The sequence below is a fragment of the Poecilia formosa genome, unplaced genomic scaffold, assembly GCF_000485575.1.
Source record: "Poecilia formosa unplaced genomic scaffold, Poecilia_formosa-5.1.2 Scaffold88, whole genome shotgun sequence".
In the NCBI taxonomy this organism is placed as follows: Eukaryota; Metazoa; Chordata; class Actinopteri; order Cyprinodontiformes; family Poeciliidae; genus Poecilia; species Poecilia formosa.
The window spans coordinates 1799503-1817659 of NW_006800027.1; the positions used below are offsets into that span (position 1 = coordinate 1799503).

The window sequence follows — 18157 nt, forward strand, 5'->3', positions numbered from 1 at the left end:
GCACTTTTTCACGAAAAACGGCCCGATTATGATCGGTGACCGATCGATCGGCACACCTCTAGTTAATACAAAAACACGGTGGACCGCCTCGACGCCCCGACCACTGGGCTTAGCAAGTTTTCTGGGGGAAACCCTGTATTGGACCTAATGCTTTAGATCTGAAATGTTATGATATATGCTACCAAATGTTGCATCTACACAGTCTTGTGTAGTTCCCATACTGCAAACACAAATATGTTAATATTTGCAATTTTATATATTGTGTAGCTTTAGAAAAGACCAGAAGACGCACAAGTCATTTTCGAATTAGGATTGTGGAGGTGTGTAAAGCAAGATTAGGTTTTAAAGCATAATCCCTAGTCCAACAAGACCAAACAGCTAAAATTAAAACAGAATGGTTTAGCAAAGCATTTCGATATATTAGACTGACCCAGTCAGATCCTAATATATCTCAAATTATCTTATATTAAATATAAGAGAATCTCAGTTGAAAGTTGATGTAAACAGATGCTCTCCATCCATACTTATAGACCTTGAGCTATTTTGCTAAGAAAAGCAAATATTTAGTCTCTGAAGTGTAAAGCTGGGAAGTCCATACCCCAAAAGACTTGTAACTGCATCAAAAGATGGTTTTAAAACATTTCAACTCAGAAAGAGCTGAAAAAATATACTCCTAGAGATCTATTTAAATACTAATATTTAAAACCTTGCATCATTAACCTTCCCACTGCAAACCTGAGTGGGAGGTTAATGATGCACCTGCTCTGTCTTATTAAACCGTAATGCACAACTTTTACTAACAATGCCTCTTAATACCCATGTCTCACCTCTGTTTCTGTCTGCCCTTTTACGCAGGAGGGTGTCAAGACAGAAAACAACGAACACATAAACCTGAAGGTAGCTGGACAGGATGGATCTGTCGTCCAATTCAAGATCAAAAGACACACACCGCTCATCAAACTCATGAAGGCTTACTGTGAGAGACAGGTGGGCGAGTAGCCTCTCAGATGCAACAAATTGTGCAGTTGCTTTTTTATTACCAGCCATTCTCAACCAAAAACATGAAATCATACGATTGTTTACATTTTTACCCAGATACAGATCTGTCGTATTACATACATGTATATTTAATACTGGGGGTTATCATCTGCTAGCCGCATCTAGAGATAGAATATCAAACTACTGGATGTCATTTTTGTCAACATTAACAAAGATTCATAGAAGTATTGTGGTTTGTTGTGTCGGTGCTGAAGCCTGTGAGTTGCTATTGGTTTATTTAACTGCACCTGGACTTTTTCCGGTATATTAAAGGATTTGTCATGAATGAAATCACAATGGAGAAATGTTGGCACAGTAAAGTGATTATCGTCTGACTGACAGCCAGGATCATCAGGTTATAAGTGTTGTGCAGGGTTTCACAGAAACCACATCTCTAAGTTAAAGAATAAACATAGGGACTTGTTTCTGTTTTAGAACACCACCACAAATATATGCGCTTGCCAAACTTGTTTCAGAAACTAAACAGTTTTGCTATGATTTTTAACCTTTGCACAACACACAAGGCACTTATTTATCATGAGGTAAAGGATCTAATTTGAAATGTTCATTTTTGTCACAAAAATCATGTCAAAATATATCAATGAAAACTGGGAATGAAGGTTTCCATTGACTTTAACTGACTTAAGTTAGAATGAGGAACCATTAAGATTTGAAGGCCATCTTATAGCAAAATATGGTCATATCTGATTTGAGCTTACTTTGACTCAAATACAGAAAATTAAAGCCATAAAATTGACCCATATTTTTTATATAAATGGTAAACCATTAGTCTCATCCTGTATGTCTCTCCTTATGCAGACCTGAAAAGGTGCAATCTAACATCTGACCTGCCTCTTGATATTTTTGAAATATTAAGACCCATTGTCAACCTAGTCTTGTCTGTCAATATTTGAAAGACATTTTTGTCATCCAGCTCAGTTTTAAATCTCAAGTCTGAGTAGATTTGTTTTTATTAATCCTTTTGTCACCATTTTAGTCCAGGATTATTTTACCATTATAAAACCAATGTCAGATTTCTAATTCATGAGGTTAAAATGACGTTGGTTGACCTTTGCAGCTATAACAACTGCAACTCTTCTGCAAAGGCTTTCCATAAAAAAGAACTTTTGACCATTCTTTTTTTTATGCATTTTTGAGGTCAGGCACTGATGTTGGACAGAAAAAGCTTGGCTCACGTTCTTCACATAAATTCAATCCGAAGGTGTTCTGTTGAGGTGAAGCCAGAACTCTGTGGAGGCCAGTCAAGTTTCCTCCACACCAAACTTCCTCCTCTATATCTTTATGGACCTTTCTTTATCCACTGCATTTCACCCATGTTGGAAAAGGAAGAGGTCATCCCCAGACTATACTCGCACAGTACGGTGCATGAAATTGTTCAAAATATAGCAGAGTGGTGAAGAGTTAAGAGTTTCCTTGACTGCAAGCAAGGTGCCAAGTAAAAATGTAACCCTAGAGCAGTTACATTTTTATCTGACCTGCTACCCAGTGAGTTGTCACACTCTAGAAAGTAACTGTGGTGTCCTAATCCAAACCTGCCCACTGTTTGTTTTCATATCACTAATTAGAAGTTGGTAGTATTTGAGCCTAATGAATAAAGGAACTTGTTTCAGCTGCAGTTTTCATGCCTAAAACTTGACACAAACATTTCAAAGCATCAAAGGGGGCGGTTAACATAAGGGGAAGGGAGTTGTCTTTCTTGCAATAAAGTATAAACATTTTTGAATAAAAGACCATAAAGAATCCTTTTGTCACTGAACCAGGTTAACTATCTTAAATGTGTGCAAATGGGAATTTTTAACTGCTACCTCCCATTACTATTGTTTCACAGACTTGTATTGTGCTTGGTGAGCTGATATGAATTGTTCTGCTCTGCAGAGCTTTGAGTCGTTTTTCCTCCACAGAGACGGTGGAGGCAGTGTTTTCTATGGTTGTTACTGTGTAGCTATGAAATCTTTGGGAATGTGGAGCCAAATCATGCAAATGTGTTGTTTGTCGCAAACCCCACTCACAAGCAGCACAATTATTACATTGTGGTGTGTTTATCGTAGTAAAATATCTTTCTGCCCTTTAAAGGTCTTTGATTACTGTCTGCTTTTACGCCAGCTTAAGCTATTGTATGTATATAGGATGCAACTTAAGCAGGATCTGCTAATGAGGAATCGCAATGTGAACAAGTTTTTTATGCCTTCCCAGGGACTGTCGATGAGGCAAATCAGGTTCAGATTTGACGGACAGCCAATAAATGAGACAGACACACCAGCACAGGTAAGTCTGAATGACAACCAGAATAACTCAATTATCTGGAGCATTTATTGAATAAAGAAAGAACCGTGTAGTGAGCTTGAAGGGAGTCTTATTGCCCTGTTATACAAGTTATCACACTTTGAAGAATGAAAAAAAATCAACACTTCTCTGCTCTGGCATGTTGTGGGGAATAAAGACCAAATATTTCTTGTTACATTTCCTAATAAGAATATATTATTTTACTCTTGATTTCTATCGTAGGATTAAAGTAACCCAAACACACACACACACACAAAAAACTAAACGATAAATAAATCTTCATAAATCTAATTGCTAGACATGCATTTGGGTTGCAACCTGCCCTCCATTCTCTCTTTGTTCAGGTCATGAGGTTGACATGATGAGCCTTAACGCCTCAGGCAGTGGGAATGCACCAAACTCACTCTCAGTTGGTCTGTTATGTTCAACATGTCTCTGCAGACAGATGCCACTTACACTCAAGGCAGCTTGTGGTTGAGGTCGTCATAAATCATTATCGTATAGTTTTGCAAAGCGAGGCAAGTCTGTCATTGCGTGGTGTTGTCACAAATGGCCAATGCGGCTTGCTGGTTCAGTGGCCAGCATTGCTGTTTGATGTTTGCAGACTAAAGAATTGATGTTGTGTAGGGCAAAGGGTCATCCTGAGGCCACGCACTACATAAATGCAACCTTTTGACATTTGGCTTTTGCTCTCATGTCCTGTGCCTTAGCACGGTTTATACACAGTGCCTTTGAAGTCACTTGAAGCTTTTTACATCTTGTCACCATAATATTCCCAAACATCATATGTTCTATTTAGATTTTGTGTGATAAATCAACACAGACTACAACACAGTTGTGAAGTAGAATAAAAAGGATACCTCTTTTTTAATTCAGCCCCCTTTACTTTGGTAACCCTCTACTGAGTCTAGTGCAACCAGTGGTCTTCAAAGGTATTAAGAGTGTAATTTTATTTTCAGTATAGATCCAGATATTTTGTGATGGTCTCAAAGGTTTGTTAGAAAAGATTGGAGAATAACCAGCATTACGAAGACCAAGAACCGGGAGAGAGCTTAGAGAGAAAGCAGGTTTAGGTGATTAAACAATATCCCAGAGCACTGTTTAATTCATCATCTGTAATTGAAAACAACATGGCACAAGTGCAAATCTGGCTGCCCACTGAAATTTATAGGCTGAGCAAGGGGAGAACTAATTAAAGAAGCATAAAACAAACCTACAATAACCCTGGAGGAGTTAAAGAGAATAATCCACTACTTGTCCTTCTTATGTATTTGTGCAAAAATGTTTTCAAGAATATGGGAACCAGATTCTTGACTTTCCAGCTAGAAAATGACTAATACAATCCAGAGCTACTATAGAATATTTTAGATCAAAATATCCTCATGTTATCACCTAGTCAGAGTCCAGACCCAAATCCAATTAAAAATCAGTGCTAAGACCTCTGCTTAGTGTTTACCCGTTGCATAACATCCTAACAAAATAGAGGTTTTACGTCCCTGTAATGTGAAATTCATGTGACTCGCGTTTAAATGCTTTTCTTCGCAGTTGGAAATGGAAGATGAGGATACGATCGACGTGTTCCAGCAACAGACGGGAGGTCTGATCTAACCAACCACAGCTGCCACCTTTTCGCTTCCGACATGACCGACTTCCCTGGCCCGTTCACACCCAGCGGCTGGCTCTTTGCAACTCGTCTAACAGTCTCAACTTAATTCTTGCAGAAGAGGTTTCAATTTCTCTGCTTCACAAAACTGCTGTAAAGAATTTCTATCCATGTCCCCCCTGTTACTGTTTTTTTGTCTTTGTACATAAATTACACCCTGAAAACATTGTCTTTTTTTCTTTTTTCTTTTTTTTTTTTATTTCATGCTGTATTGTGGTAAATTTGTCGGAGATTCCATCCCAGTTTGAAGGGTTTGTTCTGCGTACACTCAGAAAGATATTCAGGGCAGGTAAAAATGAAAATCATCTGAGCTGATTAAATACTGTTGTGCTAGGCTTGGTAATTGTCTAGCACATCTGTTCTTAAGCTATTCCGTTTTGGGACCGGCTGTCACTTGGTGAGCAGTGCACCCACTTTGGGAACATGACTTGGTTGCTGTTTAACTCTATAATCAGATATAAAAAAAAAAAATATTATATACTTTTTATATTGAACTGGATGTTAAGAATACTCATTTCATTTCACCACTTCAAACTTTGGGAAGGCTGAAGGGATGTTTCAGTTAAATATACATCTGTATTGTTTATTAAAATGCCTGTTAAAATAAAGTTATTGTCTTTTTTTTCTTTACTCATTTGAATACATTTTAAAATCTAAGAATGAAATTTCTTTCCTGAATTTAATTAATGTTTTTATTTGCTCTGTTATTGCAGTGAATTGTATTATTTGCATTGCAGTTTAAAATCTTTATTTGAGTGACTCCATGGTTTGCGAATTGTGTTACAAGTACCACTGGATCCTTCTATTGGTACTTTTGCCCAAGTTATCGGCGAGGTAGATGCAAACAAATTAACTGCATCACTAGTTCCAAGAAGAAAATGACCTTTGTTTATTCAGAAGTGCAGTTTCAAGAGCTATTGTGGCCTCAAGTGGACAAAAGTGAAGCACAAACCAGAACAAGTGACTACTTGTCTGTTTATATTGACATTTAATTGGAAATTTATCATTTGTATTTTTATACACAGTAGGGCCATTCTTGGCTTGAATATTAATGAGTTAGTGAAAGATTCCATGAGCTACAAATCGTTGGAAGAGCAAACACACATTTATTACTGAAGCTATCTACATTTTATGTGCAATGCAGCCATATTACATTTTGAAGTCCAGACCCGAATTGGACTTTGCTACTCGGACTTACAATTGTACAACTACATTTTATTTTTTTAAAGAGTTTTGTTAAAAGAAAACCAAACTTTGAAAATAATTTATTGAATAGTGTAAGTTTTGAAGTTTTCCCACTAACTATGGCATCAAAATCCAGGATGACTGCCTTGCTCATAAATCTTAGTGATAGCTGTGGCAAAATAAGGTTTAGTTGCACTTATGACTATTTTAGCACAAACAGGCCAGTATTAACTCATTTAGCTATGAAGTTGTAACAGTGATTTGAAGATACATTTTCCTGACATTACTGATTTTAGTTTGTGTTGCTCATGGTTATGTTGTGACTATTGAGGGTTGGAAAACTAGACATTTTCAAAACTAGAGACTTGTGGATATTAATAGAAATTAAAAGCAATTTATGGGATTAAACAAGACAAACTTGGAGTTAAATATATTTATGGTTGCCCTTGGAGTTAAGGTTGAGGGAAATGCATATATTAGTATATTCTTGACTTAAACAACCTCATGGAAGTACATTCAAATGTATCATATTCTGCAAGGACATTGACATGGCACAATGGTTACTGTAGGGTCATAGGAGGGCCACAGCCCCTATATGCATTGTGTGTTCTTTCATCACATCCACATTTAATTTCAAGAACCCTGTTCTCTTTTGGGGCACAATTTGGAGTCCAACGTAGATCATTTTTGACAATCCATTGAACTGCATAGATTTAAACTTTCCAAAATAAAGTTTTTCAAAGTTTCAAGTGGTCAACTCAGCAGTATTTGCTTTGCAAAGAATTACTAATAGTATAAATACTCACTCATACACTCTACTGAAGACAGCCCAAGTACCACCAACAGGCACTTGTACCAGAGTTTGAGAAACATGGACAAAGAATATGGCCTCAGGGATGTGGGCCGCCTGGTCACTGACGCTTGCCACCATCAAGGGGTTTGACCGTTGCACCTCGTATCCAATGAGAGTGAAGTACTGCGCTTTCACATCCAATCAGAGCGCGTGATTTGACTGGTGGGCTGGTTCTAAACGCCTGGCACCGCAGAAGCAGCGGATCTGCTCTTCGTATGTTTTTTCAGTCTCGGGTGGAGTCTACATCCCGTCACTTCTCTGCGGGCAACGAGGAGGATTTCTTTTTTTTTTTTATTAGTTTGACTGCTGCTTATAACCCGCCAAGACATTGAAGCAGCTCCTCGAAGATGACGACGACCACCACGTTTCAAGGGTTAGACCCCGGTTCTAAAAGCAGTTCCAGGTAAAAAGAAAAATGACATAAAACAAAAACGGGGCAGTTGAATATCTTCCATGGAGGAACAAAAGGAGTGGGATGTGGGGAGAAATCGTTCGGCTAGCAGACGCCTCTTTTCTGGCTTCGTTTAAAGGCAGCCCGCTAATGGTGGTGGTGAAGGATATAACTGGATTGAGCTAAACTGTCACATAGACTTGCTAAATGAGTTAATCTTATTGGGTCGCAGAAGCACCATACCCTTTAGCCACCATAAGTTAGTTTGGTTAGCCTGCTGTGTAGGCTTTGGGCACGAGAGCTGGACGAAAAACGGAAAGAAAAGCGAGATTTTTTTTTTCCTCTTTCGTTTGAAGAAGTGGACAAACCTTAATAAAATCTGTTTGTGTTTTGAAGTTTCAGCTAAAAATTTCTCTAATTCCTAAATGCGTTGCTGTTTGAAACTAAAGTGTGTTTTTTGCCTTCTGTATTTTTTTTCACTTCTTGATAGTGTATTTTGACTGCTAAAGTAGGAGCATGTGACTGACTAGACTTGTTGTCTGCATACCTTTTGTCTTTGATGTGATCTAAGTGAAAGAAAATACATAATCTATTCTTGATGGCTATTTATTTTTTTTAAATCTTTGTTTATGAATGTGTTTTTTTGTGGAAAAAAGTAAAGTTTTCTTTTTAGAAAAGAAACACCTCATCCTTAAAGCATGCAGTCATTCCTTTCCTGTAAGTGATGCATGTCTGGATGCATTCCTCCCCCTTTGCAGTAAAAAGAGTTGCTACCTTTCTTTACTTTTCTATGGCTCCACGGTGCATATATTTATCTGTTTATCTTAATTTTGTCAATATTGTTTGGGAGTATACTTGTCTGGGGTGGGCTCTGAGACTGCAAGCTGCTTTTGGGTGATGCAGGGACTTGGGTGGGGGCTAACTAAGCCTGTAAATCTTATCTTAGCTCTTTGCTTTTGGTCTCTAAAGCCCTTTTTTGTTTTTTACACAATCTGCTGGTCATTTCTGTGGCTGTGTGTCCAAAGAAAGATCCACAGTGCAGTGAGTTTAACAAAGAGGAGAGATCTAATCTTTGTAGGCCATCAAAGACTCTCCTACCCCTACCTTATCAGACATACCATCTTTAGCTGTGGAGTTCATGCATTTGCTCACGAAATTGCCCTCTTGCTCCCAAGCAGTTGATTATTTTATTGATATTATTTGCAGTTTGGGTCTAGGGTGGGGTCATCTGCCATGCTGCTAACAGCTCTCCCCCCCTCTCATCACAATCCATGTGGAAACCATGAGCTCATCCTCTTTTGGCCTGGAGGTAAAGTCTGGTTTAGGCATTATTGTCACAGCCGTGTGTGTGAGGGACGAAAAAAAAGGGGGAAAAAAGATTCAGTGAGGAGCGGCGTGCAGCCATGACTCTAGTTGATTTCCTTTGTATGGTTTGAGGAGGTGAGGTGTTTGTTGGGCTCCCATCTGCCTGCTTGGCCTTTTGGACAGCTGCTCTGTGTGTCAGCTGGTGGCTTCATGGACTTTAAGGAGAGGAGAGTTTGCTGGGAAAAAAAAAAAAAAAGAGGGAGGGGTCCGACATGGGCTGTGCAAGCAGATTGGTATCTGTCATCCACCCCAACTGTCACGCTAAACTTTGAAGGCGTCTCTGAAAAGTGACCTTTGCTTTTTCTCATGTATCGATCTCATAGATCACCGATAATTTCTCAACCTTCAACTTATTGCCTCTTGTTGTTGGGTTTTGAGCCAACGGAAACACAAAATTTGAGTAAGTCTCTTATTAATAACGACGAGCTCCTACACATTTTGTGTCGGTGCAAAGGAATCCGTACTAAGATGAGGCTGCAGCTAGCTTGCTAAGTCTGCGATTAAAGGCAAGTGGAGTCAGCTGCAGGGCAGAGATTGTGACTGACTGACTGAGCGGCTGACAGCCGCGGCTTAAACTCATTGGTTGCTCTCTGTGTTTGGTATTTTTATGAAAAGGTACGCGGGGGGGCAGGGAGGCTGGGCATCCTCATGCATTATTGTTTATTGAGTCATTGATTTTTGAACAGCTGGGTTTTGTTTGAGATGTTGCGGCCTTCTGTCAGACTATTATTACAGTCTGTCTTTAATTCCCAAGGGTACTACGGCCGCCTGGTGGGGAGTCCAACTTCTCTCTTGGCACAGATGAAAACTCAACCCCCCAACGCAAGAACAAGATGGCCTCTAGCATCTTTGCAGAACCCGATGACCCCCATGCTCATCGAAGGAACAATCCACCAAGTAAGTTGATTGATCATCGCTGTGGTTTTGCATGCATCTTAAACAAAGATGTGGGCGCAAATGCAGTGTCTTACAAAAGTGTTCATAGCCCTTGAAATTAATATTTTGTGTCAAATTATAACCACAAACCACAGTGGATTTGGCACAATAGATCAACACAAAGTAGTGCATTACTGTGAAGTGGAAACAACTGGCACCAAAGTATGTGCACAAATAAAATATGAAAAGTGTGTTGTGTATGTTTTCAGACACTTTGAGTCAATTTTTGTTTTAGCAGAACGACCAACAGCTGCAGATAAATATTTGGCAAGTCTTTACTGGCTTTACATGTAGAGACTCAAATATTTACACATTCTTCTTAGCAAAACAAACTCAGGGAGATTGGATGAACAGAGTTTGTGAATATCAATTAAGTCTAGACTTCAACGTTTTGACTCATTTCGTCATGAATCGTCTTCCTCCTGGAAGGTAAATCTGAAGTCGCTTGTTGCCTTGAACGCATTACCCCATAACTCCAACTGTCTTCTCCTCTACCTTTGACTTGCTTCCCTGTACCTGTTGAAGAAAAGCATCCCCACAGCATGACCTCTCCGCCACCATGTTTCGCTGTAGTAATGATGCGTTCAGGGTGATCTGTTGTGTTAGTTTTACCACTTCAACATTTTGCATGTTGGTGAAAATGGTCAGTTTTCGTCTCTCACCTATGCAGTGTCTCTTACACGGCTTGAGGCAAGTTTGAAACAGATCTTCTTATGTCTCTCTTCTCTTGCCGCTCTTAAACAAAGGCAACATTTGTGCAACATCGGACTAATGGCTCTCATGTCTATTGGTTCTTTCACTTTAGCTATGGACTTTGGAGCTCCACCACAGTTACCATGCTTCTCTTGGTTATTCTAAATATTTGCGCTCGTAGCCTGGGATGTTGGCTTAAGATGATCTTGTGTAACTTTGTTTGTTCCGTGTTTTTTTGTGTGTGTGGCGATTGATTGAACAGTTCTTTGAGACGTTCAAAGATCAGCTGCTGTAACCTAACAGCTTTCTCCCTGACCTGTAAGCTGTGCTCTTCGGTTTCTATGAAGCTGTTTGTTGACTGTTCTCTAGCAAACCTGAAAGACTGTTAAACAAATCATACAGAGATTGAATGGCGGACAGTTTAAGTCTGTTTGTTTATCCAGTGACTTCTAAAAGTTGCCAGACTTTATTTTGGGGCAGTAGAGTAAAATGATCTGAATATTAATGTACCAGATTTTTATTTTGTAAAAAAAAAAAAAATAATAATAATAAAAATGGGAATAATTCCCCTCCCAATTCCTGGTGGAAAACTCCTTGGGGTGGGTCAACCCCAAAAAATCCAAGAAAAAGCAACAAAGTTTGGCCGCAAAGGGGAAAAAAAAGAAAAAAAAAAAAAAAGTCCAGTTTTGCTGGGTACTGTAAGACGCAGACTGAAGGCTCATTTTGCTCATCAGAGGGAGTTTCCCACATTTGTTGCAGCCAAAGGGCCCTGGAGTGCTGGCACCAGGGTAATTTGAAGCTAGGCTTTGTTAAATAAAGGCTGTAGATCAGAGCCCGCAGTGGAAAGACAGGAAAACTGTATCACTTGGTGAAAAGCATGGCCTTCCACATGGAGAGGGGAAGTGAATGCAGCAGAGGATAATAAGGCAGCAAAGGGCTGCGCTCAAGGTCACTGCAAACTTTCAGCCACGGAGGCTTAAATGTGATCTGACGTTTATGCCTTCGAGAGTGGTTTGAAAGCCTGGAAAGTTTCCGTCATTATTCACTGTTCAGCATGTGATGGTTTCCTTTGCTTTTTGCCAGATGATAGTTGTTTGATAGAGAGAGAGAGAAAATTTCAGTCTTGACAAAAGTGAAATTTCCAGAATTTTCCGGGCACAAACAAGAATCTGACCTAAAATCGCTCCTTTTCATCTCAGACAGCTTGCAGCTGATTACAGTAAAGCCTTTTCCTGCCTGCATTGTTTCACTTGGGGCCGTGTCAAGTTTAGAAGAGCTCCTCAGACTTGCCCCACTTTAGTGCACACAACTGGAAGGAGAGGAGGAGAAGGAGGAGGAGGATGTTGATTTTATTCGGGGGTTATGGTAACTTATTGCTCGGTTTACAAGCACCGTTCTCAGTCTGCGAGGCTTCTGTGTGAACGCTCGTTTATCTGGCGTGCAGCGCTGTGCGGATTCCATGGTAAATAATCAAATGTGCGTTTTATAAGGCCTGGATATGTCTCCGCCATCTGGAGCCATGTTGCAGCCAGTCAGGAAGAAGCTGCAGAAGTGCTCCAGTCTTTTCCAACAACGAGGGAGAGAAAAAAAAAGAAAATCATCCAGTTTGTTTTTAAAATACTCCACAAGAAACTTTCTATTGGTTTATTGATTAAATGCAAGTTTTGGAGCAGGAGTGTCGCTTATCCCAGCACTTATAATCGGTAATTAATTTCCCATAACTTCCTGTGTCTTTTAAATTGATTGACGATGAAGCGAAAGAAGGAAGAGGAAGTCATTTAATGAGAGTTGCATAGGTTTGACGGTTCACTTCTACCTAAGCGACTCTTCGTGTTCGGCACGGTAATGGTTAGTGTTTCAGCGTTTTATAACTCCAGAGCCGGTTGGTATGTCTAAGAGCCCTCAGCTTCTGCCCACATGACGAGCGCACTCTTAATAAGAGGGGAAGCAAAGACGAGCAGCAACCACACAATTGCTTTTCCTGTTTCCATGCTTTCATGCGTTTATGCCTCGGACCCATGAGATCCATAAAGTTAAGTAGGATGCTCTGTTTCGTATGATCCATCAATCTCTTCAGTTTAATCCTCTCATGCTTCACGTTTGTTGCCCAACGGGCAGTAAACTGATCGGGCTCAGAAATATTGAGTTATGAACGAGCCCCTTGTCGGGGTATATACTCTTTGTGATGATGCACTTCACTCCATTAACAACAACAGCAGCGGCCTTTTGTCTGGCTCTCCGGCAGCCGACGTTTTCCCGGCGTCACAAAGACAGCTTGTCCCCGCCCCGGCCCTCTGGATGATAGTGGTGGCCTTATGTGGCCTCGGGTAGCACCGCCTGTCGCTCCACGTCGGGCCAACACGGGGGTTTTAACGCCCTCCTCTGCAGGCACCACACGAGGTTATGTGGGTCTTGGCGCTCGGGTTGTCTGTCTGGACGCCTTCCACTGCGTTTCAGATTTGGTGATGTTTCCCAGCGATTTCCAGCGTGAGGTATTTCAGTCAGACGCTCTTGTAAAGCTGATGTTTTTCCCCCGTCAAAGCTGAGTTGATGAGACTTGCTGAGGGACGTGTAGCCTCGTGAGCTGGACATGTCTAGTCCTAGTTTGGCTTTGTTGATAATTGGATTAGTCGCATATGGTATGAATCTGCCGCTTTAAAGCCGTATTCGTGTTTCCTGTCTAGCTTCAGCAGAAGCGCCAATCTGGACGTTTCCCACACAGTTTTAAGTCGTGTTGTTTTTTTTTTTCTTCTTTCAACATCCAGCTGGGGCTCCCACAGGAACCCTGTGCGGGGAGCCCTCGGCCCCCCTGAGAAGGGTCCAGCAGCCTCTCCTCTTCCCCAAGAACCCCCAGCCGGAGCTGACCACCATCCACAACTCCGGAGCCGCCATGATCTGGAACCAGAGACGAGAGGTACCCGTTCGTTTCCAGCAATTATTCTCTGTTTCCACAACAGAGCGGGAGCCTATTTGGGCCCGGGGATCACAGATGAAAATGTATTTCAGTGGAAAATGTAGTCGGAATGGGTGGCTTAATTCGTCTTTTTGAAACTAATCCACGTTTTCAGATAAATATGCGCTGACATTTGTAATCCCAGCAGAGGTTTGGTTTTTCACACCGAGTCCTCGCTGTCAGACATGGAAAGAATTTCTTAATCGAGCAGTCTGAGTGAAGACGTACTGAGACAAAATCCCTCCAAGAAATTAAAATAAAAGGGCAACAAAATACTGAACGTCTTGCAAAAGTATTCATGTTTCTAGAAATCTTTTCACACTTATTTTATTTAAAAATGAAAATGCACATTAATCAGTCGGTCATGTAAATATGCCAAACTTAACCCAGTGTGTTCAAAGGTGTTTTTGTCATGTTATAACCAGCTTGAACGTTTATGGAGATTTTGCATGATAAACCAGGAGAAAGTAGAAGAATACATGGTTTTCATTGTTTGTTGTATTGTGGCTTCCTGAGTTGTTACTTTTACTACAGCAGCAATGAACTCTGTTAATGTTTTGAGATTTGTCCTCCACGCTAGTTTGCAGCCTCTGCATCTTATTACAGTCATTGGTGGCGTCAACATCTGACAAAATTACTGGTCGATTTGCTTCGAACCAGATGAAAACATGCCTAATTTGCATTTCCTTTTTTTCTTTTTTGCTTAAACATCTCATGAAAGTTGGACAGAAACATAGCTATAGAGACTTACAACCATGCAATCACACACTCACACCTAGGGACAATTTAGAGAGACTTAGGGAAGTAGCAGGACCACCAGGCAACATGCAGAAAGAGTCTGGGCCGGGATTGCTGCAAGGCAACATTGCTACCAACTGCTCCACTGTTTAGCTATATCATCATTATAATATAATTAAATCATTTCAAAATAAGCTAGGAGCAGACACCACGACACAGTCAATTCACAAACCATCATCTTCCAGTTGATATTGGTTTAAAAAAACAAAACGAAGCATATTGTCACGTATCGATGACCAGTCTGATTTTATTGTCCCTTCTTTTTATGACATTTTAGGGTGAGAACGGCCAGGAACAAGCAAACGATGGTAAGTACGCTGACTTCCTCAGCTGTTTTTACAAAAAAAAAAAAAAAAGTCCTTTAAGTGTCTGTCACAGGATGGCTGTGACTAAATAGCAGGGCATGACTTGGATTACTCAGTGAAAGGCTCCATGGTGTACGAAAACACACCAGGTAATTCTACTCTTCCTGCCCCTTCAATATCAGCTTGTGGCGAGTTGTCTTATCTTTGTTAGGGGGGAAGAAAAAAAAACAGGATTCAACTTCTCCCTTTCTGAGTCAACAACACATGATTTCTTTGATGTGGTTTGTTCCTGTCATGATGGCACGGCGATCTGGAGTCAAGCAGCTGTTCTTTGATGGCAGGCTTCACTTAGCATGAAAAGCCTTTTATTAATCACCAGGTGCAAGTTTTGAACTGAGTGGCTGACTCCTCCCGATAACAACAGGGGTCTGCAGCCCGGTTTGAAAGAAAATGTTGAAACTAAAGCTACCTTTGTTGCCTTTATGTGAAGTATTTCCTCTGCGTTTATGTTGGCAGCGAATTTCAGATTATGAACACCATCCAACTCCCGTTTTGTTGGTTTTAGCCGCGTGCTAGCAGGAAGCGATGACTCAGAGCAGACAAGTCAGACACTTTTAGAAAGGTCAAATATCAGAACATCTGCGCCCGCACTCACCGCGCAGTGCAGTCCCACTGTCTGCGGCGGAGGGCCCGCTAACGTAGAACGAATACAGTTGTCACAGCTGCTTCTGTTGCCCTTCCCCTGTCAGGCCTCGAGCCTGTTCTGATTTTCAGAACGATAAAAGTGACGACAAACAGTGTTTACTAGGCATGGACTGTTATAGGATTCTCATGGTATGATGGCATAAATAGAAATTTCACATGTACTTACTCAGAAATGCAAAACAGAAACTACTTGCTTTTAGTTCAATCAGAAAAGCAACCATAACCCATAGTAGTGCATAAATTAAAGGTGGACTCAGCACAATAATGTCGTCTATACTAGAAATCAGATTTGTTTAATAGATTTAAGGAAATAATTGGGAGTAAATACCTGCTAAATTTAGTAGTAAATGAATTAAGCATTTTTATTGTGCACGGGATTATACAGTTTTAATTTATATCGATAAGCCAAGCGGTCTGTTGCTTAGGACAGGCCGCTAACGTAGCTTCAGATTAACATTACATTGACATGGAGCTTTTTCAGTTTCCTCACTGGTAGTCTTTCAAAACTGGAAATACTTCCAACAATTTAGTTGGAAGTTTTTTTGTTCATTTGTTTTGTAAACAAGAGAATATTAACTTTAGCCTTCTTTCAGCTAGCTTACCAGCAGAGTGCAGCAACTGGGTGGAGAGAGGCTCTCCAGCCTGTCGGCTAATCTGCTTTGCTGACTCTGGTGTCTTTGTTCATCCCCTTGACATTTTATCCTTCCACCCAACTTTTCATGAATATAATTAGAGAATACAATCTCTAATTATTCAACTACTTTAGAAGTGACCATATACTGGTCAGTCTAAACCATTTTTGTTTAGACTGTGAATAACTCCAGACAGTAATTGTATCGACCATAACACAGCATTTCTATATCAACCCTAAATGCCATTCAAATTGATTAAAACATGCTTAAAATATGTCAAGAAATCTAAAGAATAAGTTTCACTTTTAGAATTGAATTGCTGCAATCCATCAACTTTTTGATAATATTCTAATTTAGGAAGGTGTGCCTCTACTTTTACACCATGCTTGGTGTGGAAAAGCAGCAGCACTTCAGATGAAAAAGGAACTCAAGACCTCAACATGGTTTGCATGAACGCTTAGGCAAAGCTGCTCACACACAAACACTCTTATTCATGCTTATTTCTGGGTCAGCTCTGTTGTTGACCAACCAGCTGGCCTCCCGAGTCACACTCTAAACGAAAATAAGTTTGATTCCTCGCAAATAACTAAACCTATTGTTTTGTGTTTTTGATTGAATTGTTCAGTTTCAGATAAATCAACCATCAATGCTCCTTTTGTTTTTCAGAAGATTTCTGTCTGTTGCTTCATGTAAACACCTTTTTGTTTTTTGAACATTTAATGTGCACTGACGGCCGTGAATTGACCCTAAAGGTCAGCTTCTGGTGAGTCAGCACTGATCTACTCGTATCAGCCGCCCATTACAAAACCAGTACATCCTTCTGCCACAATACAGCAATGGTGGTAGACCAGCTGTGGTTTCGAATGAATGTCTGGAGCACATCTTGAGCCGCTGCTCTAAATTATTTCTGCTGTAATCCAATTAGCAGTCTGTGGTAAGATTCGGTTAAACTTTAGCCCCCTGTGGTTTCTTATTGTTGCCGTATCTGCAGAGAGCCCTGAAGATGTGGAGGGGGAGATGGAGGAGCCCGATCAGAAGGAGACGTCACAGGCCCCCGCCCCGTCGGGAGGCGCCAACGCTGCCGCGGGCGGCCGGAGGAACCCTCCCGGTGGCAAATCCAGCCTCATTCTGGGTTGAGACAACTCCTTTTTCTTTTTGATATATTTTTTGTTTCATTCAATCACTCTTTTTTTTATTTTTGAAGATAAAAACACCTCCCGCCACCGTCTTCCTCCTCATCAACATGTCACCGTCTCTTCTTGTCCTCCTCCTTCCCGTGCCGTCACGTCCATGGACTCTTGTTTCCTCTCACTCCACCCTCAAACCTTTTGTTTGATCCTCTTTTTTTTTTTTCTATTGAAAGAAGAAAACTGTTGACAAAAGCACTTTATGTATCTCCCACACCCCTCCCATCTCAGCCCATCCTGTAGTGCATCGCGCCTGCTGGAAAAGGCATGACATTATTTTAGCTTGTCCTTCTTTCCTTCCTCCGTTGTAAATGGTAAAACAAACAAAAAAAAATAACTAAAAAAGATTTGATGTGTGGATTTCTAAATACAATAAAGATTCATATGAAATTGCATTTGCTGGATTTCCTTCTTTCTAACTTGGTATGAAGGGAAAACTTTAGGAACTGTTTCCAGACTAAATGTCGCTGCCGACCATCCAGTCGAGACGTGCTGCATGCAAGACGACTGTTAATTCTCTCCTCTTCAGTTTCCATCTGCATAAATGTCCAGAAGCAAAGAGCCTTTTAATATTTATGTGTGCTGAAATGAAGCCTTGTGGCGGCAGCTGTGGAGAGAGAAGACAGGCTCCAGACTGGAAATCTGCCCAGCTGAAGTAACAAGGATGGCTGCTGCAGTGACCTGTGTCAGAATGAGAAAAATAAATGTTTTTATGACCTCACAAGCTGAATGTTTGGCTTTCTGAGTGTTTCTGTGTCAAGATGAGTGTTGCATTTAGCTAAGCCTGAAGTTTTTTTTGTTTTTTGTTTTTTTTTAAGAAAACGTGGAAAATGATTCATTATTTGGTTTTAGACTCAAGGTTTCACCTGTGTAAATATCAGTAGGAACACAAAGGTTGAAATGTCAAAAAAAAAAAAGTATTTCCCCAGTTTCTGCTAATTTTTTTTTTAGAAAAAACTAAATGGCACGCAATTGATGCTTAGCTTGGCTGATTGCACAACCACTTAACTCTTTAAGTTCTTGCTTTTAGATTACGTTTATCACCTAGATGGAGGTGTATTGTTTTTAAGTCTGAGCTCCTTACTGTAAAGCAGGGGTCCCCAAACTTTTTCCTGCGAGGGCCACATAGCTGTTCCTTTCTGTGGTCGG

The 18157-nt window shown here is 40.5% G+C and overlaps 2 protein-coding genes across 2 annotated transcripts in view; both read left to right on the top strand.

The window, feature by feature from the left end:
* LOC103141701 (small ubiquitin like modifier 2) overlaps window positions 1-5629 on the top strand; it is an 8944-nt gene extending 3315 nt beyond the window's left edge. Inside the window, exons 2-4 of the mRNA XM_007557439.2 lie at window positions 856-987; window positions 3253-3324; window positions 4888-5629. Of these exons, the coding sequence (XP_007557501.1) occupies window positions 856-987; window positions 3253-3324; window positions 4888-4950 (267 nt within the window). The 3' untranslated portion in view covers window positions 4951-5629. The remainder of the gene's footprint in view (window positions 1-855; window positions 988-3252; window positions 3325-4887) is intronic.
* Window positions 5630-7218: 1589 nt separating this feature from the next.
* On the top strand, window positions 7219-17403 carry LOC103141702 (hematological and neurological expressed 1 protein-like). Its single transcript, XM_007557440.2, has 5 exons — window positions 7219-7446; window positions 9554-9696; window positions 13194-13342; window positions 14457-14487; window positions 16813-17403. The coding sequence occupies exons 1-5, from the start codon at window positions 7391-7393 to the stop codon at window positions 16956-16958; spliced, it is 525 nt and encodes a 174-aa protein (XP_007557502.1). The 5' UTR covers window positions 7219-7390; the 3' UTR covers window positions 16959-17403.
* The last annotated feature ends 754 nt before the right edge of the window (window positions 17404-18157 follow it).